General features: G+C 41.9%; 1 protein-coding gene across 1 annotated transcript; it reads left to right on the top strand.

The window, feature by feature from the left end:
• Positions 1–1,793: 1,793 nt before the first annotated feature.
• Positions 1,794–24,190, top strand: LOC139444119 (protein dispatched homolog 1-like). Its single transcript, XM_071225021.1, has 10 exons — positions 1,794–1,989; positions 5,372–6,936; positions 7,125–7,349; positions 15,599–15,724; positions 16,061–16,192; positions 19,522–19,639; positions 21,347–21,474; positions 22,567–22,644; positions 23,085–23,255; positions 23,665–24,190. Exons 1-10 carry the CDS (start codon positions 1,794–1,796, stop codon positions 24,082–24,084), a joined length of 3,159 nt encoding a protein of 1,052 aa, XP_071081122.1. The 3' UTR covers positions 24,085–24,190.
• The last annotated feature ends 365 nt before the right edge of the window (positions 24,191–24,555 follow it).

Below are 24,555 nucleotides of genomic sequence, written 5' to 3'. Positions count from 1 at the left end.
TCCCTGTCTCGACTGAAAAGGATTCATATTCGACGAGATATTTGACGAGACGTGTCACTTGTATAATGCCGAGTGAACCACACTGTACATTCTAACAATGTGTTATTGCAAACTTAAGACCAACTTGGCGATGCGTCAAATATATTAATAAACATTATCAGCAATGTGAAACGGCCATACTAACATGATGTATACACGTACGTATATATAGATATGATTTAGTCAATAACCTTTTCACGAAAACCTGGTATCATCACTATTTGATAGTGATTCATGATCACGCCATAGTTGGACTCGTAGTATTCAATTCTGCTTTATGCAACGATTTCTATTGGATATAAAAAGGGTTTTGTCGCTTTTTTTATGCTCATGACTAGGAGCTAAGGTTGGAAGAAGCTAAGTCACGCAAGCGTTCCGTGTTGCACAACAAAACGTATTAGAAGTAGGAGGTGAGGTGGGGTGAAATGGGGTTTAACGTCGCGTCTAAGATTATTGCACTTATATAGCGACGTGCATGCACGTGTGTGTGTGTATGGCTGCTTGTACTAGTCCGGACTGATGCCGATTTATAGTGCTAGTTCACTGAGATACCATGCGACAGTTTACCACTCAGAAGCAGTATACTGTGCCGACCAGTCCTTGTTTTATCCCCTTAATGCCGAGCGCCAGACAGTGTAACAACAAGTACCATCTTCAAACGTCTTTTGGTATGACGCGGTCGGGGATCGAACCCCGGACCTTCCGCTCTCCGGGCGGACGCTCTACCACTAGACCACGGAGGCGGTCATTAGAAGTAGGATAGGATGAAATTTGACATTATTAATCTTAATTGTTCTTTATGTGTATATTGCTTATCGAAGGAAGGTCTCACATTGGTCCTCATACTATGAATAACGTTTGTCAGGGGATGGACGGTATGTTAGAGTTGAATGAGCGTGTACACAATGACACCGTCACGGTACGTGCACGAACGTTCAGCTCATCAACACATGTTTATTTGTTTGTTTGCTGTTTAACGCCGCACTAAGCAATATTCCAGCTGTGTGACCGCGGTCTATAAATAATCGACCTGGACAAGACAATCCAGTGATTACACAATTTCGATCTATGACATGCGTCAATCAGGTCAGCGAGCCTGACCACCCGATCCCGTTAGTCGCCTCTTACGACATGGGTTGCTGAAGACCTATTCTACCTCAGAGCTTCACAGGTCGACGGGGATATTACAAACTGAAGGAGCTTGAGTGAGTGAGTGAGTGAGTGAGTGGGGTTTTACGCCGCTTTTAGCAATATTCCAGCAATATCACGGCGGGGGACACCCAAAATGGGCTTCACACATTGTACCCATGTCGGGAATCGAACCCGGGTCTTCGGCGTGACGAGCGAATGCTAACCGATAGGCTACCCGACCGCCCCTGAAGGAGCTTGAACACCATGGCACCGTCGGGAGACGTACACGAACGTTCAGATCATAAACTACCGCTACTGACACATGTATCGGGTCCACAAGCTAATTCCGGCGAAATATTTTTTGTGTTCGAATTTTATCTATGTCGAATCAGTATGTTAAAACCGCAGTGCGAACAGGGTGCGGCAAGCAAGTGACATCACGTAAAATATTATGACGCCATGATGACCTCAAACAGACTGGGTTTTTACAAGAAGCCCACTTGTGTATCAGCGTGACTAATGGGATGGGTATCATAATAATGATAATAATGACATACATACATGAAACAGGCATAACAACCGCATTTATTCTGTCTTCCTCTGATTTAGACTAGCTCACCGCGATGACGTCAGAACATCCTTCGTACAAAGAGAACCACAGCGTTGGCAACGATGACCTCAACGGCACCTTGCATAACGGATGTATGTGGACCCCAAACTACGATGACGACATAGATGACACCACTGACGAGAAAGATCAAGCGCTTAAGCCTTTCTTCTACTGCAAACTTGTGGCCAGATATCCCCTGCCGTCGTTCTGTAAGCTGTGTGCTTCGTTCATAACATTTTAATTGTACTGTTATAATGCTGACTGACAAGAAAGGCATTTTTGCCTTTTGCGCCCAGTGTTTGTTTGTTTGTTTGTTGTTTAACGCCGCGCTCAGCATATTCCAGCTATATGACGGCGGTTTGTACATAATCGAGTCTAAACAGAACAGTGATTGACATCATTGGTCCACGCAATTGGGATACCATGACATGCATCAACCAAGTCAGAAAGTGTGACCACCCAATCCCGTTAGTCGCCTTTTACGGCAAGCATGGGTTTCTGAAGACCTATTCTACCCCGGATCTTCATGCCCAGTAGGATTTGTTTCTGCGGATGGTCGGTACTGGTTGTTCTCTGGCGTTGACAATTAAACTTTGCTAATGGTGACCTATTTTATAAACTGGGTGGGATTATATCATGACACATAGTCCAATAGAATAACCGTTCGTGTCAACCATCTACTTGACTTCAGACTTCCCTAACAGAACTCGCAAATGGAAACGATGGGTCGATTAGTGACGTAACAATGTTTGTTAAATTCTAAAGATAATATCACCTAGTTATGAGGTACAATAAGATACTGAACAACATTAGTTACTGCGACATTGAATAAGATTTAATGCATAGTTATGTATTTTACCAAATCTGAAACAATTTCGGTTTGCAACAGATAAAAGACTCATGTGAGTGTTCAAATGGTATATTTTGCCATATTGACTTCAGAAAATGCGTGATTTCATATAAAACATGAACATGCCAAAATGTCAATTTACAAATCAAAAGCGTGTGTGTCCACATCTGGTTGCGATGCAAGCAACACATCTTCGTCTCATGGAATGGACCAGGCGTCGAACAAAGTCTTGTGGGATATCTGTCCATATCTGCTAGATCATGTTTCGAAGTTCTTGGAGTGTCTGTGGAACACGTGGTTGACGTCGAAGGCGCCGATCCATCTCGTCCCACACGTGCTCGATTGGTGAGAGATCAGGGGAGCGAGCCGGACAGGGGATGACATTCACGTTGTTTTGCTGAAGAGAATCCAAAAACAAGTCGAGCAATATGAGGCCGGGCGTTGACATGTTGAAAGGTAATGCCTGGGTCATGACGACGCAAGAACGGTAGCCGACGTGACAGGGTCGATGATCTCCTCGCGGTAGCGCTGTCTTTTGAGATTTCCCTGTACCACTATCAAACGGGCCCTCTGTCTTGCTGTAATCCCACCCCATACCATAACGCTGCCGCCCCCTTCTTCCATGACACAATGATTGACGTAACGTTCACCTCGACGTCGGTACACTCGAATCCGTCCATCACTGTGGCTGAGGTGAAAACGAGACTCGTCAGTGACCACGTCTGGTGGGTCTTCTGGAGACAATCCCACATCTGAGGCGACGACGTACGGTTTGTGAAGTTATTCGTCGAAGGTCAGGGATACGTCTTGCAGTCACTGTTGCTGGATGGAATCGATTTCGTAGATCTGTTGTTCGAATCCAGTTGTCTTGTCGATTAGTGGTTACGCAAGGCCAGCCACTCCGAGGATGGTCTCTGACTGCATTCGTCTGTTGCCAACGTTGCCATAAACACCAAATGGTGTTTCTGTGGACGTTAAATTGTCTTGCAACATCACGTTGACTCGATCCTGCTTCAAGCATACCAATGGCGTTCATTTTCGGACAGGCGTGGAATTTCGTAATATTGAATAATTGCGTAATTTTTTTTTCTGAGTGGATGTTGTCAGCACGATGCTAAACAATGCATATGGAATCCCGTTAACGCACATGTTTTTATACCCATTCTTGGGAAGTGAAATGCATGGGGCTTGCATAAAAGTCAACTTTTGCATGGAATGCATGCTTTTCTGCAGCAGTTGCGGTGTTGTGACTTGATTCCATACATGTACTACAACATTGAAAACCAAACTTTACTTGTTTGAAAAATACACTAAAATATTTGTGTCACAGTAACATTTGTTGTTGAGGATATATAAGATTGTATCTAATATGTGAAAGAAACATTTTATAATTAAATTCAACAATTCTCCTTTTAAAAAATTTTTCCTGACTTAAAAGTAAATGTAAAAACCAAATCATGCGCAATACAATGTATAATTATGGTCTACTTCCATATGACCATATAGCATACAATAAACTTTCGGATCCCCTTTGGAACAGTTTGGGTGGCAGCCTAGATATACAAAGTCCCTGAACCATATGATTTTCCCTTTCGCTCAGCCTTTTCTATAATGCAAAGGCCCTATATGAAGCAAGTTAGATTTTCCTCAGGATCATCTCTGAATCTCCAATCACTCTGGGGCTCCTCTTCAATTTAAATGGAGTTATTTGTTTCTATTAAAATTATACATTTTTAGAGACTAAACATCAGTCTAGACATTACCCGTTTGGAATTTGACATTAATTTGTTTACAATACCAGAACATTGTCGATTACATTATAATATTAAGAAGATCACTGCTCAAGTGTCATGTGCAAATGAGAAGGTAGATGAAACTTTAAATTATAAAGCAATATCGGAAAATATATATGAAAAAATTATCCGACAATATACACCAAGGTCACCTTGTACAAAAAGTAAATTTTGAAAGCCTTCAAATTATTTAGGTTGATATTAGTTTGAGTATTTGACTACTATAAAACTTGCGAAAGTATGAATCTTTTCCCCATACTCAGCCGTTCCAGAGCATTGCGCCTTCCTAATTATTTTGACTAAAATTCCTACCGTTATCATTGTTTTAGTTAATGAAAAATGCGTGCCGATCAAGTATGTGCCATGAATTTAAGCGACATTGTACGATTTCGTCCTTATGATAATATTGATGTGTTTATGTATCACTGTCAAATAGGTGTGACATTAAATCTAAGAAACAATCTGCAATTTGGACATGGCATTAAACAATCCGCATGAGCAGAACGATTGAATTCAGCACTTCCGCCAAGCGCTACGAGTACAGCGTCAAACTCCGGCCTGCAATCTGACGCGCGAGAACTGACCAATGAAATCTGAGAAGTAGAAATACCGGTAGAGGCTGTTGACAATGTCTATCAAGAAAAGGAGGAGCTTGATGATATCGTTCTCTCCCAGTAAATTCTGATGTCAAATAACGACGTTATTTGAACGGAAAAAACGTCCAAAAAACGTCGTTTTACCGTCCAATGACCATATACGGAAAAAACGACGTTTTCGTGTTTGCTGTGTGATGTTGTTGTTGTTCTTCTTCTTCCTATTGTTGTTATTGTATTATTATTATTATCATCATCATCATATTTTATTTTATTTTATTTTATTTTATTTTATTTTATTTTATTTTATTTTATTTTATTTTATTTTATTTTATTTTATTTTATTTTATTTCAGTGTTGATGCTATCTGGACACCTACTTATAACACTGACAACCGTGATTCTGGTAGCTGTTGGTTATGACCTCTTCCCTACGAACTTCGAAACACTCCCTCTCCAGCTTCGTGACCAGCCATGGCTGAAGCGTGACCTCGCCTTCCGGTACAGGAACTACTACAGAAACTCGGTTCCAAGGTCACTCAGTTCGGTGTCCCCATTCCCTAAATACCGATACCGATTGGGGGAAAGCGTGGAAATGATATATGAAACCGGAGGAGGAAATATATTTGAAAAAAGTCATCTGATCAAGATAAAAGAAATAGAGGACGTTATGCAGCAAGTTCGGGATTTTGACAAATATTGTCAACTGGAAAAGATCGGGGGAGTAGACAGCTGTAGGAAGCCGCTCTCGGCTTTACGTTTCTTCGATGGAACATATGCCGCTACCGATCCTGTTTTTAATGACCCGAACTTTGACAATATATCGGCTGTCCTTTATCAAGCATCCATCAACAACGCGACGAAGGGCGCGTTTGAGTACACGCTAGCTCTGAATCATGAGGTTACACCGACGCGGGTATCTGCTCGGTTGACGCGATCCTTGGTACTGCTGGGTACGCCTTTAAAAGGGAAAGGCTTCACTGCAACCAGGGAAGCATTGAGGGAGTACCTTATCCACAACATGAAACCGGTTCTTGAAACATACAAGAGTACGTCACAATTTGAGTTCTTATACTACAGCTATATCATGATGCTAGCCGACGTCAGAGAACAGGCAATTCTTGACATGATGCTTGCAATAGGAAGTATGCTCTTCATTGGGGCGTTCATGTGCTACCACACAAGGTCACTGTGGATTACCAGCCTCGCCATCTACAGTATCTTGTCCAGTTTCATGGGCACAAATCTAATCTACAGAATTGTATTTGACTATCGGTATTTCGGCTTCTTTCACATTCTGGCTATTTTCATTATACTGGGGATAGGAGCTGATGATTTGTTTGTGTTCTACGATGCTTGGAGGGCAACAGCCTTCAACACGTATCCATCTTTAGCTCACAGACTATCTGATGCCTACAGGAATTCCGCTCTCAGTATGATGATAACTTCTCTGACAACCATGTTTGCTTTTATAGCCAGCGCCGTGTCGCCTCTTCTGGCCACCAAGTCCTTCGGTGTGTTTTCCGGGATATTAGTACTGATAAACTACATATCCGTTATCACGTTCTTCCCTACTGTGGTCGTAGTTTATCACAGATACTTTGAGAAATACAGTTGTTGTTGCTGTACATTTCGTAAGAAGAAGAATAAAGTCGTAAGCATGAAAGAGGAGGACAAATACAACAACCTTGCTAAACACCAACATGTATCCGTACCACGAATAGCGAAGAAAAAGAAGCCTTCTTTTCTGATCAGATTGGCGAAGAAAAAAAAGAAGTCTTTTTTGGTCAGGTATTTTCGGGATTACCATTTCAAGTTTGTGACTCACAAGTTTGCAAAATGGATTATTCTAGTCATTTTTGTGGTTTGGGTTGGCTTTTTTGGCTACCAGACGTCTCGTCTACAGGCGGAAAATGAACAGGTAGCTATATATCATTCATTGAAACATATTTGTCCATGTAATGTACAAACTAAATATAGTCCTTCAACACATCTATTGTAATCTCAATTTATTTTGAATAATGTTGGACAATGTTTAAAAATATTCTAGCCTTGTTTTATCCAGAGCTTGGACACTCACCCTATTAGGTACCGCCGTTTTCTGTGCAGTTGCAGCTATACAAACAGTCACACAACTATGCCAAAGCGATCAATAGAAATCTTTACTCCTTCGAGCCCAATGACGTGGACAGCTCTATCCGTGTGTACTTGGTCTGGGGCCTTAGGGAAAGGGACTTGAGCGGGTGCCACTTCTCTGCTGTGGACTGCCACGGCACTCAAGTGTTTGATGACAAGTTTGATGCCAGCATTCCAGAAGCTCAGTTGGCCTTGAAGGTAATGATGTAAGTAAGGATAAGAATTTATGGATGAACTATATACTGGAGTAGAGAAGCCTGTCGTGTACACACAAGGGCAGTGATGACAATTATCGGTGAAGTCAGTAATGTAAACAACGGGATTATGGCTGATTGGGGTCGCCTCTTCACCGATGATTGTCATCACTGCCCTTGTGTGTACACAGCAGGCTTCTCTACTCCAGTATAACAATATCTACTCTACTGTATAAACATTGCCTCCTACTTGTATATATACTTGCTTACTACACTCTGTAAACACCACCGAACAGATTGACCAAACTAAAGACAACTTAACCGAAGAGGACCAGTACACATCCTCAGAGGAAATAAACGAGCTTACCTTGTCAGCCCCAAAAACCAAAAGCTATAGAAAAAAACTCACCCAAAACGTAGCAAGCAAAAATCTGAACAACTTAGTCCTCCTACTAGCTTACGTGTTAAAGCAGTCTAATCCAGAAGCCAGCTCCAAAGCCTTCTTTGGTGTAGCACATAAACTAAAACTCGTCACCACCTCTTTCGAACGTTTCAGCAGCAACCTTAATAACCTACTAAAGTAAATACCTAAACCAAGCCTAAACCAAACATAAATCCACCCATTTTCCCAATGGAAGGCCTAAACATTTTTCAATGGAATGCCAATGGCCTCGCCGGCCATGGTTCTGAACTCAAAGCTAAATTCAAAATAGATAAAGGTCCCCATGTAGCTTGTATTCAAGAAACCAAATTCTCACATAAAACTAAATTCAACCTACCAAATTATAACGCAGTGAGAACCGACAGGTCCAAAACCATGCCAGGCAGAACAGGAGGAGGTCTAATCATCTACGTTAGAGAGGATATTAACTACGAGGAAGTTAAAGTAAACACTCCTAATCTAGAAGCTAATGGAATCCAAGTCACCATCAATAACCAAAAAATAAAAATCATTAACATCTATCACTCAACACTAAAACCAATTAAAGATACAGACCTAGATGTCCTTTACCAATTAGGAAATAAATCAACCATCTTCCTAGGAGACTTCAATGCCCATCATCCTACCTGGGGCATTGCAGATAAACTAGACAACCATGGACAACTAATATCAGAGTGGATCGAAAAAAATGACCTAATACTATTAAACAATAACCAACCAACTAGGTACGACAAAACCCACCACACCATGTCGGCTATCGACTTAACAATATGTACGCCAGACTTAGCACAAAGTCTGATGTGGGACGTCCACCCAGTACCTCTAGGCAGCGACCACTTTCCCATAAATATAACCCTAGGAAATATAAAAATACCAAATCAAACCCCTAAACAGGAACCTAAATTTCAGTACAAAAACGCCAACTGGGACCAATTCCAAGAATTATGCAACGAAGCTAATCTAAACGATTTAGAAACAACAGACCCCGAAACATTCTGTCAAAACCTAACTAACTTCATAATCAACGCAGCCAAATCCGCAATCCCCTTCAAATCATCCAACCCAGGAAAACCCACTGTCCCTTGGTGGAATGAGGAAATAGAGCTAACTAGACTAAAACGCAAATCAGCTTTCAACAGAGCTAAACGAGACCCCTCTCATCTCAAAACAGCTCATGAACTTAACCACCAAGTGCAAAACCTAGTTAAAACTGCTAAAACCAAAAACTGGAAAAAATTCTGTGAGGAGCTAAATCACCACACCGACGCTAGGAAGGTGTGGCGCAAAATTCACGCCATCCGAGGCATCAAACGGCACAAAAAAAGCCCCAATATAAACAACTCAACTAACCCCACCCAAAAGGCCAACAACCTAGCCAAACACTTCTCTAAAGTTAGCAGCAACAGTAACTTCAGTAAGAAATTCCAAGATAAACTAAATAAAGAAACCAAATTCTCCAAAGAAAACAGACAAGACAACCTAGAAATAAATCAACCTTACACCATAGAAGAACTAAATCACGTACTAAACAATAGAAAAAAAGGAACAGCCCCTGGCCTAGACCTCACCTCTTACCAAATAATCAAACACTTACCTACCAAACTACTCCAAACTTTACTTAAACTATACAACCTAGTCTACCTAAACGGACAGGTCCCATCCTCATGGAAGGAAGCTCTAGTAATCCCAATACCTAAACCAAATAAACCAGCAGATCAGGCAAACTCCTATAGGCCCATCTCCTTAACCTCAAATCTCTGCAAAATAATGGAACTTATGACTAAAAATAGGCTACAGCACTACCTAGACCAAAACAACATCATAAACCCTGACCAAAGCGGCTTCACTCCTGGCCGATCAACTCTCGATAACCTTGCCCGACTAGAACAGGATATAAAAACAGGACAGTTAAACAAGCAATACACCATAGGCATATTCCTCGACTTCTCTAAAGCTTTCGATATGGTATGGCACCAAGGGCTAATACAAAAACTAAAAAAAATAGGACTAAAAGGTCAAATAATAAACTTCATCCAAGATTTCCTAAACAATCGCAAAATTACCGTGGGTATAGACCATACACTATCGGACCAGTGTCCCCTAGAAAATGGCACTCCCCAGGGCAGCATCCTCAGCCCAACCCTCTTCAATATAATGATAAATGATCTATTCGAGGGCTTATCCCCTAAACTAAACACTTCAAAATTCGCGGATGACGGAGCCCTATGGATCCGCACTAAAAGCATTAAAATGGCAGAAAACTTAATCCAAAAATCTCTAAATAAAATACAACAATGGGCAGACAAATGGGGCTTCTCCCTTAACTCAGATAAAACAACAGGAATAGTATTCAAACATAAAAACATGAAACCTGCCTACCCAATCCTCCAGCTAAACAACCAAACAATCAAATTCCAAAAACAAACAAAATTCTTAGGACTTATTTTCGATCAACACCTCACCTGGGAGGCTCACGTCCAAAACCTAAAAACTAGATGCAGCAAAGACCTTAACACATTAAGATGTCTCACCGGCTCTAACTGGGGAGCCTCCAAAGATACTCTCCTCTCACTATATACAACACTAATTAGATCAAAACTAGACTACGGCTGTGCCATATACAATACCCTAAACAACTCTCTTTCTAAAAAACTTGACTCAATACAATATCAGGCTCTCAAACTAATTACACGCACCCAACATGGCACCTCTTACACCTCACTTCAGGCCCTTACAGGAGAAATGCCACTAAATCTACGCAGGGAACATCTAAGCCTTAATTTCTGGGCCGCGTCCCAAACAAACCCTCTCATCCAAAACCTAATTAACCAAAACATTAGCCCAAGAAACCAAGCTCTAGCTCGCAAACACCCCTTACTCACCCCAATATCCCAAAGAATAACTAACTACCTCAATGAACACCAAACTCAAAATCTTAAACAAAACTGCAAAAAATCAAATATCTTCACCCCTAAACTCAAAATACCCCAAATAGACACAACGCTAGCTAACCAAATAAATAAACAAACCGACCCAAACATAGCTAAAACCACCACACTTGCATACATACACGAAAATTGGCCAAATTGGTGTCACATATACACTGACGGATCTTCAGACCCGATCTCCAACCACACAGGCTTCGGAGTCCATACCACACAACCAGTTATATCCACACAATCTTACCGACTCCCTAACAACCAATCAATATTCACGGCCGAACTTATGGGCATGGCCTCAGCCCTGCATAACCAACAATCTAAAAACAACAAAAAAATCCTAATTCTCACTGACTCCCTTAGTGGACTACAAGCCCTCCAAAACAAAAATACCAAAAAACGACCTAAATTAATAAACCAAATACTTAAAAGCTCCAACGACCTAACAAAAGCAGGCAAACAAATAACCTTCTTGTGGATTCCCGCCCACGTAGGAATTTACGGCAATGAAAGCGCCGATAAAGCAGCTAAATTATCTCTCAAAATACCAGAAATAAGCCTAAACCTACCCATCTCAAAATCAGAAATTAAAAGTGTAAACAAACAAAAAATAACCAAAAAATGGCATAATCAATATCAAAACTCAAATAGCCAAATAAAAAAAGTGCTCAGAAAACCACTAGCCAAACCTAAAATCCTACACCCCTCTAAAAAAATTGACAGATTAATTACAAAACTCCAAACAGGACACACCAACCTAAATAACCACCTAAAACAACTTAAAAGACACACCACAGGCAACTGCCCCCACTGCAAACAACCCGAAACCACAGAACACGCACTCATTCACTGCACCCACTATCAAACACACAGAACCACACTACAAACCGCCCTCAATCTAAATAAGGTTCCTACTCTAGATGAAATACTAAACCCTCAAAATAAACTAGAAAACTTCAAGGCCCTAGGCGTATTCCTAATCAAAACAGACCTAATTAAGCGCATCTAAAAATTAATTAATCTACCAATCCAAAATCCAATAAACATACAAACACGCACCTCACCCGGCTCCCTTAGTTCCCTCCTCCACCCACCTCGGCATTTATTCCAAATTTAAAAATTTCAAAAAATCAATATAAGCAACCCCTAAAAGCCCCCTCTTGGGTTGCACACACCACTTTCACCCTTCTCGGAATACACTAAATGGTCCGGCCAGGCCCGTGTGCGAAATACGCTGTAGTCGGAAAGCGCACGTTAAATCTTTTATATCAGTCAGTCAGTCACTCTGTAAATCACTTGCTTGATAACGGTGTTAGAACCTACACCGAAACGTCGCTCTTAATTGTAATAAAGAAGTTCATCCATAAATTCTTATCCTTACTTAGTACTCCAACTTCTAAATGCCTATCAAAGAAGGTAATGATGTGTTCACTAACACCCCGCATCACCACCGTTTGCTAGCGATTCGTAAACACATGCACATGCTATACATTGTAGGTGAAAAGGTCATTCCATTCCATTTATATGGCTCCGATGGGGTTGAGGGGCCAATAACAGATTTGAAAAGATGCTTACAAGACATTTCTCAACGTTGGTACCTCATACACATGCTATACGTTGTAGGTGAAACGGTCAACCCATTCCATTTATGGCTCCGATGGGTTTGAGGGACCATTAACACATTTGAAAAGATGCTTACAAGACATTTCTCAACGTTGGTACCTCATACACATGCTATACGTTGTAGGTGAAACGGTCAACCCATTCCATTTATGGCTCCGATGGGTTTGAGGGACCATTAACAGATTTGAAAAGATGCTTACAAGACATTTCTCAACGTTGGTACCTCATACACATGCTATACGTTGTAGGTGAAACGGTCAACCCATTCCATTTATGGCTCCGATGGGTTTGAGGGACCATTAACACATTTGAAAAGATGCTTACAAGACATTTCTCAACGTTGGTACCTCATACACATGCTATACGTTGTAGGTGAAACGGTCAACCCATTCCATTTATGGCTCCGATGGGTTTGAGGGACCATTAACAGATTTGAAAAGATGCTTACAAGACATTTCTCAAAGTTGGCCCCCAGACACCATATGAACTGTTATGTGTGAATGCTGCCTATTATATATAGATATATATCGTTGTATAAAATACTGGCTTAAACTTACGAAAATGCCCAATACATGTAGTAATATTTCAAAGATAATTGTACATTGATAAATGTGGATACCAAACCTATCTAGTATAGGTGCTTTTTTGTTTTCCCATGGATTTGGATTTGTATGGATCTCGCAGTGTGTTTGAGGGCATTTGCACTTGATATGCATCATTGAATAGTATCAAAGAAACTAGCTCCAGCTATAACATATATACAGAGTTTCTCACCCTTTTAACAGATAGAAAACAACGTAATATGTTGTGAGAATAGAGGTGTTAAGGTTGAAAGTTAACGAAGGAAGATGGTTGGGGATTGATATTGATTTATGCCCTCTTCGTAATCTAGGGATAATTTCACCTTAATTAATATGCCATTTCTGTAAGAACGAAGACACCACTACCTGAATTGTATTGTTATAATCGGAATGTGTATATATATACTCAGTAACAAAAGTTTAGCAACACCCAAATCTTGAGCATTATTTGAGAGAGAGAACATATCGCACCAACACACCAAGTTACGCTGATTTTTAGTGACATCTTCATTTACACGTGCATTGCACGTAATTTTATTCACATCGGGACTCCCGTGAATCTCGTCACATGAATCGCTATAAAACCTCGATGAAACGTTAGTGGCACTCATTGTTGAAGGAAAACACTGGACGCTACACGATTTAAATTATGGGTCGACGCAGAGGAATGCCTGAAAATGCCAGACAAGAAGCCATTGGCATGCTCAGGGCAGGGATGAGCTTGAGACAAGTTTGGAGACACTTTGATGTGCATTACAGCACAATTTCCCGTCTACAGACACGTGTTGCACAGACTGGGACCATGAAAGATCGAGCCCGCAGCGGTAGACCCCGTAAAACCACAGCAAGGGAAGATCGCTACATTGTGACGTCATCACGACGTAATCGACAAAACAGTGCACCAGAACTTGCTCAGGCACTTCATCGCGCAACAGGAGCAAGTGTACATGCACAGCTTGTCCGTAATCGCCTCCATTCAGCCGGTTTGTGGGCTCGACGTCCACTTCGACGCATCCCCTTAACGCCACGTCACATCCAAGACCGAGTCGCCTGGACACGGATCCACCAAAGATGGCGCCACGCACAATGGAGACAAGTGTTATTCACAGATGAATCCCGCTTCTGCCTTCGGTTTACGGATGGAAGAGCCCGCGTATGGCGACGACGTGGAGAGAGATTTGACCCTAATAACGTCATTCAACATGATCGATATGGTGGAGGAAGTGTAATGGTTTGGGGAGGAATCCACTGGGGTGGGAAAACAGACCTCATTGTGCTGAACAACACTCTGACTGCCCCACGGTACTGCGATCAGGTGATAACGCCAGTGGTTCTACCGTTCATGAGAGCTCAACCTGGACACATCTTCCAACAAGACAATGCGCGCCCCCACACAGCTCGACTTACTCAGAACCTGCTGCAACAACACAACGTTGATGTCCTCGATTGGCCGGCTAGATCTCCAGATCTTGCTCCCATTGAACACGCCTGGGATATCCTTGGGAGACGTTTAAGAAGGAACCATCCTAACGTCAACAACATTCGTGACCTTGGCCTTGCCCTCCAACAAGCATGGGCAACCATCACTCTTGGTGAGATCAGGAAGCTCATTAGAGGAATGCGTAAACGCTGTGTGGCGGTAAAAACAGGCCGGTGGGCGTCACACTCGCTACTGAGGGATAGCAACAGTCATGTGTGAAAATGGTCAACAAACCCCCATGTCCTTTGAGAGACTTTTCCTAATCTCTCCTATTGCTGTCACAACTGTGTCGTACATTCATGAATGTCACTTTGAACAACACAATGGTCAAGATAATAAAAACCCAATTTCTCTGTTGAGTTTTCTTACTTTGTGTATTTCAATACGGTGTTGCTAAACTTTTGTTACTGAGAATATTTAGAACGCTTTTGTCTTCGAACAATGTAATGTTACTAAGAACCTTATGTAAACAACATTGTCAATGTTACTCAGTAAAGTGCCAAATGCATTTTGGAAACACTGGAATAATATGATGTAAGTGATGAATATATTTATGTACAATTGTAATATGTATACATGCTCTTTCCCTGTATAATAGTACAAGGGACTCATCGATTTATGTAAGTAACCAAATTAACGAATAATGTTATTGTTATTGAAGACGTTTTCTCTCTGGAATAAAGCGCCGTTAACTATATTGTAGTTACGCCGCATCCGCGATTATCCAGAGTATCGGATCTAAATCCTGTATTAACCCAAGTCCCATTAGTCATTCGAAACCGGTTCGAATGACACGGCACTGAAAACATACGTCGAGCCCTGTTCTATACTTGAGCAAAACGAAATCTACAGGTTTTACTAAAAATGTAAAGGTTATACAAATACGTTGTATTATATCTGGGCTCTGTGTGATGAAATCTTCAGGTTTTTCTTTGTATGTAACGGTTATAGAAAAACATTGCATTGTGCCTTGGCTCTGTGTGGTGAAATCGTCAGGTTTCACTGCAAATATACGGTAACACAAATACGTTGTATCATATCTAGGCTCTGTGTGATGAAATCTTCAGGTTTTACTTTGTATGTAACGGTTATAGAAATACATTGCATTGTGCCTAGGCTGTGTGTGGTGAAATCTTCTGGTTTCACTGCATATATAACAGTTACAAATATACATTGTATTGTGTCTAGGCTCTGTGTGATGAAATCTACAACTTCACGGAGGAAGAAATATCTGCCCTTAAAATCAGACGAAACACGGTCACGGGAGAGATGGAGGTGTCTTGCTTCACCCGAAACATGGAGGCATTCCTACAGGTGAGTCAGCAGTTGGCGCATAACGCCTCTTGGCACGGAACTTCAGTGGTAACGTATGTAGGTCGTACACGTTTACCACATTCACTGGTGACGACAAATCAGACTAATGAATAAACAAGAATTGTCTGACATAAAAAATATAAGGTTGCAAGTTGTTTTAAGAAAAACATATTTTTGCTCGACACAAAACCCCAGCCCATTACTGTCAAACTACACGCAATCTCTTGTTTATTACGTCACACAGTGTACATACACTCTTGTTCATTGCGTCAAACTATATACACTCTTGTTCCTTATGTTAAACAACATACCCTCACTTGCACACTGATGTTTCAGGCTGATGTGGATGCTGGCAATTTGACCCTTGACCTTCCCTGGAATTGGACTCGAACATCGGACTTCATGTCAGCAAAACCAACACTTTACGGTGGCACCACCTTCAACAGCTCGTTTGATCGATATTTGGATGTAAGTACAAGACAAGATTGAACAAATCAGAGTTAATTGATTGATATATTCATCGTATTCCATAACCATCTCACCATGCCAGACATGCTTTTATATTCCTATCATATTCCTTTGTCTGAAGGGTGGACTTAGACCCATTAATCTTTTACTTTATCGTAAGAGGTGACTAAAATGGATCCGTCAGGTCCTGTGACATTGTTGATGTGTGTGTCATCGTACTGCGATCATGGGGATCTTTGCTCATGCTTTCAATGACGGGTTTGCCGTGAAGTAGGAGAAACACGACGGCGTCACACATCATCACTCCAGATTACCTTTGAGATTAAAACAAAGTTACGTGAACTTTAATGACAGTTGGATAGATGCGAAGTTTGAGTATGGGTACTTAATCGTCTCATAGTTTTGTGACCAGAGCGGGGCCTCTCTCACGCTGAAATTCCTACACCCAATGCTTACTTACTATCACGAGCATCGATCCACCCAATTGGGATCGATGACATGCATCAACCAAGTCAGCGAGCCTGACCACCCGTTCCCGTTAGTCGCCTTTTACGACAAGAATATTCACCTTTTACCTATTCTACCCCGGAATCTTCACGGGTGACTTGTGGTATGTAATTGGGCAGATTTCCCATAAAACTCATCTGGGGAACAAACATTGACTGGTATATACTGAGTGTTAAATGCTAAGGAGTAGTCAGACTCGTAGTCAGTTATCAACACGACACTGGACTGAAGCCAACGGATTGTGAAACGGGACTTACTAAACACAGGTCAATGTAAATATGTGTCAAACGTGAGCACACCAACCAAAATATACCAGGCTCAAAACTTTGATATCCCCTCGTTAAACATTCCGTGGTGTTTATACAGTCACCATACTTTATCGAAACAAACATATCCTAACACAAACAAGGAAGATAGTTCCATGGATGTACAACTTCTGTATTACAATGAATGCAACGTTTCGGTGTAGATACTTACACCGTCGTCAAGGAAGTGATGTACAGAAATGTCGTTGGTTTATATACGTGTTGATAATTGATGTTTATACAAGGTTGAATGACAACAGACAGGATTAACAAGGCATGGTTGAGTAAGACAACACAGTGGTTGATATGGACAAGTTAATTGGAAGCCAGTGTCAAGACCAGAAGGATTTAGATGTATATTTTTGGGGGCACGGGTGGCCCAGTCGTCTAAGGCGCGTCCCTTGGGCACGCCAGAAACCTATGATTGTGGGTTCGAATCCCGGTTCGCCCCGATTATGTTTCTAGGTTTGTCAGCACCATACCCGTGCTCGTGGGTTTCACCGAAGTGGTAAACGTCTGAGACCTGCATCACTTCGGGCTTTCCTCCCACATTAAGCTGACATGCCGTGATATAACTGGAATAATGTTAAAAGCGGCATAAAACCAAACTCACTCACTCACTAGATATATATTTAGACATATAAGCTGACGTCCAAAAGAAACTTTACCAGTGTTTGAAATCACTCTTGCTAAAAACAAACAAACATACATGCATGAAGTAAAGTGTATTGAGAAGATCAATATATCAACATAATCAACACTGAAAATGACAATCGTACCGCGACCGAGAATGACGTCAGAGCCCCCCAAAGTTGGGTGTGTTACAAAACTCGAGCTTTCAGAATCATTGACAATAGGCAGAGTATATAAACAATCGCTCACGTTCAATAACAAGTCATTAGTAGCGTGTGAGACCACCGAATGCCTCAATACACGCAAAAACTCTTCGACGCACAGAAAAAGTCAGTCGTCTGATTAGGTCACGTGGGATTTGACGCCATTCTTCTTGGAGGGCCAAGATCAGTTCTTGTCGGTTGGCTGGAGAGTGTGGTCGTTGTCGAACACGACGATCCATCAAGTCGCAGAGGTGTTCTATGGGGGATATGTCGGGTGAGCGTGCAGGCCACGGCAGGGCGTTGACGTTGTTGGCGGCGAGGAAGTTAGTGACAATTCTGGCTGTATGGGCTCTAGCGTTGTCAAGCTGATAAATGACACCACGTTGCTGCTGTTGGAGAAATGGTAGGACAACTGGACGAAGAATGTTATCCATGTGACGCAGAGCTGTCAAGTTTCCGTCAACGATGACCAGCGGTGTCCTCTCCTGCCCACAGATCCCTCCCCACACCATGACACTCTGTCCACCATATGGTACGACCTCCTGCACGCAACACACCGCCGTTCGTTCACCCCTTCGGCGGTAAACACGTTGTCTTCCATCAGCCCTAAACATACGGAATCAATTTTCGTCAGTGAAGACAACCCTCTGCCAGTCAAGTCGTTGCCAACGTCGTTGCCAACGTCGTACAGTCCGGGCCCATCTCAATCGCAGACGACGATGTTGCGCTGTCAATAGCTGTCGTCTGTATGGTGTAAAAGCCCTGATTCCATGAGCCCTGAGTCTCCTGGCCACTGTCTGTCGACTAACCCTGTGACCTAAGGCATTTGTCGCCGATGACGTCACTGTCAGGAAGCGATTTCGGAGGTGCAAGGTACGCAAGTACCGGTCATCATGGGGCGTGGTCACCCTTGGTCTGCCTGTTCTTGGCCTGTCAGCGGTCCGCCCTGTCTGTCTGTAACGTTGCATCAAGTTGGTAACGGCAACACGGGAGCAACCGAAAGTTCGTGCAATATTGGCGAGGGTGGCTCCAATCTGTACCATACCCAAGGCTCGTTCACGTTGTTTGACTGTGAGTCGTGTCATTTCTTTTGTGTTTTTTATCACTGTGGGTGTCTGACTTGCCGTTGCAATCGTTTTATACCCTAACCCGCACGTGCATTTGCAGTTGTCCGTGGTGCACGTGTTTTTCACTTTTTCACATGTTATCTCGCAAACATGTAACAGACGATTAACATTTTCTGCATACACTATTTTAGATAGACTTCATCGTAAAAAAAATTATACTTTGTCTGAAATTTATATTTTCAAATGGTAAAGTTTCTTTTGGACGTCAGTTTATAATGGACAAAGGAAATGAGATTACGAATGTTTAGTTATGAGTTCATGGTAGGCCGTTGGGATGTAATAACCTTGATCTCTGTTGATTCCTGGTTGGAGTCATATCATGTGGATGGCTGCCAGGGGTTCCTGATCTTGTAGTTGGCACGAGTTCTGGTAATTACGTCGATATTGTTTCAATTGATGTTGTGGTCTGGATGGGACTGGATATGGCGGATTTGGAGTCTTTCTTCAATGAGATTTGATGTTTCTTCATGCCAACTGCAAGATGAGAACACTTCTAGAAGTCATCCACGTCAAAAGACCAGCCATCAACAGAGGCCCGCACTGGTATTTTTCAGATTCCCCTCACGTACTGGCTGTACGACGGCTTCAGAATGAGACTCACGGAAGACTACATCAAGTACCACTCCCTCTTCGGGGAGGTCAAGGACACATTTAGTCAGAAGACCACGCCAGGTATATTAGGATGTATAAAGCCAATTACCTAGTGAGAAAAGAATCATACCATTCGTAAAAAGCAATTTAATGGCAAGTAATGTAAATATAGCAACTTCGCAGATTTTTATACTTTTGGGCATATTGAATCACAAATGTTTGACAAAAACTAAATCTGAAAACGAAAATGGCGCGAAACAGACGGTAAAAAAGACAGGAACGATTGTTCAGGTCAAACAGCATGTCCAGAAAACAACTTTTGCTATTTTAAAATTAAAGCGATAAAACCCTTCAATATTCATAATAAATCTCTGCTAATAGCAGAGTCGAGTGAACGATTAAGACCATATCATATTCATGTGTTTATGAGTCCCTATCGAATAGTGATACCAGGTGTTCGCGAAAAGGTGAGCATATCCTGCGACATCGGTGGCACCCGTCACAAAAAAACATGCAAAGGCAAGTCAATTGTTCACCTGACAAAACAACAACAACACTGGAATATGTGGCACAGGACAAAATAGGGAATTGCATCGGACATCATTTTTGTCAAAGATGCTTCAAATGTGGAAACGTCCTCCACATGTCTACCACAAAAACGTTTTGTTTGAACGTTTTACTGAAGCCTTGAATGTTGAAACCTTCAACTTTTGAGCAAGAGTCGTATGACGTAAGTTGAAAACTTCGTAGAAATTGGATGCTCGATTTTACCTCTGAAGTTGTGCAATGTAAACACCCAAACTGTAGGGAAATGATCAAAAGAAATACCAAATAACAACCCAACAGCATCGCAGGCCGTCCCAAAAGATTATCGGTGGGTTCCTTTGTGTTGAATGTTTATTGCAGTCAGCAATTCCTTCGTGGTGAGTGTGTGTTGCAGGTTGCAGATCCTTTGTAATGATTGTGTGTTGCAGTAAGCAGTTCTTTTGTAGTGATTTTGTGTTGCAGTCAACAGTTCTTTTGTAGTAATTGTCTGTTGCAGCAAGCCGTTCCTTTGTTGTGATTGTGTGTTGCAGTCAACAGTTCCTTTGTAGTGATTGTGTGTTGCGGCAAGCTGGTCCTTTATAGTGATTGTGTGTTGCAGCAAGCAGTTCCTTTGTAGTGATTGTGTGTTGCAGCAAGCAGTTCCTTTGTGGTGATTGTGTGTTGCAGCGAGCATTTCCTTTGTAGTGATTGTGTGTTGCAGCCAGCATTTCCTTTGTAGTGATTGTGTGTTGCAGTAAGCAGTTCTTTGTAGTGATTGTGTGTTGCAGCAAGCAGTTCCTTTGTAGTGATTGTGTGTTGCAGCCAGCATTTCCTTTGTAGTGATTTTGTGTTGCAGCAAGCAGTTCCTTTGTAGTGATTGTGTGTTGCAGCCAGCATTTCCTTTGTAGTGATTGTGTGTTGCAGTAAGCAGTTCCTTTGTAGTGATTGTGTGTTGCAGCAAGCAGTTCCTTTGTAGTGATTGTGTGTTGCAGTAAGCAGTTCCTTTGTAGTGATTGTGTGTTGCAGCAAGCAGTTCCTTTGTAGTGATTGTGTGTTGCAGTCAGCAGTTCCTTTTTAGTGATTGTGTGTTGCAGCAAGCAGTTCCTTTGTAGTGATTGTGTGTTGCAGTAAGCAGTTCCTTTGTAGTGATTGTGTGTTGCAGCAAGCAGCTCCTTTGTAGTGATTGTGTGTTGCAGCAAGCAGTTCTTTGTAGTGATTGTGTGTTGCAGCAAGCAGTAACTTTGTAGTGATTGTGTGTTGCAGTAAGCAGTGTCGGCAACCGGATCAAGTTCTTGACCATCGAGATCAACACGACACTGATTGGCCAATCTCTCAGTTATACAGAAGGACTTCCGGTTGTGAAGCGATGGGAAGACTTTATGACTCAACAGGTATTCACATGCTACAGTTAGTGATCATATGCATAGACCACAAAAACAACGAAATAAAGTTTGACATGGAAACACGAAGTCATTACCTTCTATGTATGTTGAGATTTGATTTGACAAAATGCTACTTTTGAGAAAACACATTTATAGGTGATGCCAGTGATTGACATCAAGGGCATCGATCCTCGCAATTGGGATACGATGACATGCAACACCAAAGTCAGCGAGTCTGACCACGCGGTCCGGTTGATCGCCTTTTAAGCAATAGTGGCTCCATTCACGGGTGTTGAAGGAGGAACACAGTGCATAAAAAAGGTGAAGTATTGGCAGTGTATCAGGCATCTTCCCGGGGCAAGTGAGTTAACTGACTACTAAGGTCCAGTTTCCACCCTTGCCGAACTAGGCTGGTATTATGGAGTTACGAGTCTATGCATAGTCCAATCAAAATCATGCAACGAAATCGAAATCCTGTTCGTAAATTGTCATCCAGATTTCGGTCGGTTGCAGGATTTGCAAAGCATGTGCACCGCCAACTCGTTGTCAACAGATATTTTCTAAATCTTTTCATGTTTTTAATAAAGGTGCTCTCGTGATTTGATGCACTTCGCGATGTAAGACTCGTTTTATCACAATATAGACCTTGATTATCCATCAGATCGTCTTGAGTGGGCCCCGCGATCTTGTTTGAAGCAAATGCAAGTGACACGAGAGGTTGAATCTTATTGGTCCACAGGAGAGGCAGGAGAAGGGACATAACTCGTAATATAGAAGGGACATAACTCGTAATAGCCACTGGTGGCGCTACGATCGAGCCCAGGAATACCAGCCTGGTTCGGCAAGGGCGGAAACTGGACTTTTAAAGTCAGTTAACTCTCTTGCCTCGGGAAGATGGGTATCAGGAGGAGACAGCTGCTTCTCTTCTTGGAAAGGCAAGGGACAACGGGGACAAACGAAGAAGATATACTTAGATGTGATCATGCTGGAGTCTCAAAATCAATATCTTAGGTAGAATATATTATTAATCCACTTTCGAGTAGGACAGTGAATTGCGTATAATTGTGCAAAATGTAAAATGTCCACTTTCTGTTTCACCAGTTAAACAAGATGCCTGCGAGTCTCCAGGGAGGTTTCCAGACAACTTCGCTATTTTGGCACTGGCTCCACGTACAAAAGGTGCCCTTTAAATACATTTCGTTGAAATAATCTCAGTTCTTATGTTTCTTAGGTTTGTTCTCAGAATAATGTTTAACATTTAAACAACAGCTATTGCAATATTTGATATCAATATATCATGAAGAGAGCTTGAATATTATCACTTAAATTGTACGATGGATACAGTTGGACGGTTGTGGATTCCAGTGCTGAAATAGGACCCTAATACCCAATGGTTGTTCTGTGAGAGATTAATGTATATCGGATGGTACAACGTCTGATCAATCTGGTTGTTTCATCGTGGTCCATTGGAATGAATCGATGCTCAGGTTTTCAATCCTTTGTTATTTGATCCAGACTCGTGATATATTTGGAGTGTAGATCACTGGCGTATATCAACATTCACTCACTGGACTGTGGAGATTTTGATGTTGACAATTTATTTTCTAATTCTATTTTAGGCACTTGCAGATAACGCTATACTGGGAATCGCTATTGGACTCAGCCTGGCCTTCCCTGTACTAACACTTGCGACCCAAAACATCATTCTTGGTTTCCTAGCAACTGTGTCAATTGGCTGTGTCACCGTGTGTGTCATAGGTGTGATACCCCTTGCTGGATGGAAACTTGGGGTGGGTCAATGGCATATGGTTGTATACTCCCCAGGGAGCTGAGAATGATTCTTGAGTGCACACTGATCCATTGACCGGGAGAGTAATAGTGCTTTTTGAGCATGTCCCTGAGTGGTGTGGAAATATAAATGTCCTATTATTATTATTATTATTATTATTATTATTATTATTCACGTCACATCATAATTTTGTAACGCATGTTTAAACATAAACGTCATTTACTTTGACAAACAGTTATGTAATGTGAACTTTCGTATGGAATGAAATCATGAAAAATCATGAGCAATATTAAAATTCCCCGGTTTCAATACATGGGTTTGAGATTAAAGTATGAAGAACCTTTTCAAGATCAAATATTTGTGAAAGAATGAATTGCGTTCAAGAATACATGTTTGTTGTCGTTTTACAGGTGCTGGTGTCGCTCAACATGTGTCTTGTCGTTGGACTAGCTGTGGACTATATTGTACACTTGGCGGAAGGATACCATCTATCTAAAAGTAGAGACAGGAAGTCGCGAGTCCGAGATACTCTCGAAGCCATGGGCGTGCCAATCTTTTCTGGAGCATGCACTACTCTTGGAGCTGCCTTCTTTATGCTGTTTGCAGAAATCCAGTTTTTCTTCCAGTTTGGTATATTCATGTTTTGTACGATTGGCTTTTCTCTCCTGTTTTCAATGGGCTTTTTCATCACCCTCCTTGGTATTGTGGGTCCGAGTGGCGATCAAGGGGACTTTGTTGTCTTCTTCAGGAGATACTGTTGCAAGAAGAAGCCCTCAGACCCTCAAAGAGATGGGGTTAACAACACTGAGTCCGTTACCAGTCATTTGTGAAAAGAGTTCCAACAGTATTTTTATTAGATCTAAATGGAGGAAGAATGCCTAAATTGGCACAGATTGTATATATTTGATGTTCCCAACGATTACGCTTTCTGGCTTACCAAGGCCCTAGGCGAATTTGATATTCGAACTCATTATCCGCTGATTCCAGCAGCTGACTGATACCATTCTGCATAGGGAACAAGTATGGTTTCGCGTCGCTATTAGCAATTTTCCAGACATAACGAGTGAGTGAGTGAGTTGGGTTTAACGCCGCTTTTAACAGTATTCCAGTTATATCACGGCGTGTCAGCTTAATGTGGGAGGAAAGCTCAGACGTTTACCACTTCGTGAAACCCACGAGAAAGAGTATGGTGCTGACAAACCTAGAAACATAATCGGTGCTAACCGGGATTCGAACCCACAATCATAGGTTTCTGGCGTGCCCAAGGGATGCAACTCTGCAGAGCGAATCGCGGCGCCTTA

Source organism: Haliotis cracherodii, unplaced genomic scaffold (assembly GCF_022045235.1).
Source record: "Haliotis cracherodii isolate W230 unplaced genomic scaffold, xgHalCrac1.p SCAF_5, whole genome shotgun sequence".
NCBI lineage: Eukaryota > Metazoa > Mollusca > Gastropoda > Lepetellida > Haliotidae > Haliotis > Haliotis cracherodii.
The sequence above is the reverse complement of the archived record's forward strand: the minus strand, read 5'-3'. Positions and strand labels throughout refer to the sequence as shown.

Bases quoted from the DNA above. Each gene is read 5' to 3' on its own strand.
- LOC139444119 (XM_071225021.1), top strand. From the start codon at position 1,794: ATGACGTCAGAACATCCTTCGTACAAAGAGAACCACAGCGTTGGCAAC. The intron at 1,990-5,371 runs GTAAGCTGTGTG...ATTTTATTTCAG, and splicing joins ATATCCCCTGCCGTCGTTCT to TGTTGATGCTATCTGGACAC. The intron at 7,350-15,598 runs GTAATGATGTAA...TATTGTGTCTAG, and splicing joins AAGCTCAGTTGGCCTTGAAG to GCTCTGTGTGATGAAATCTA.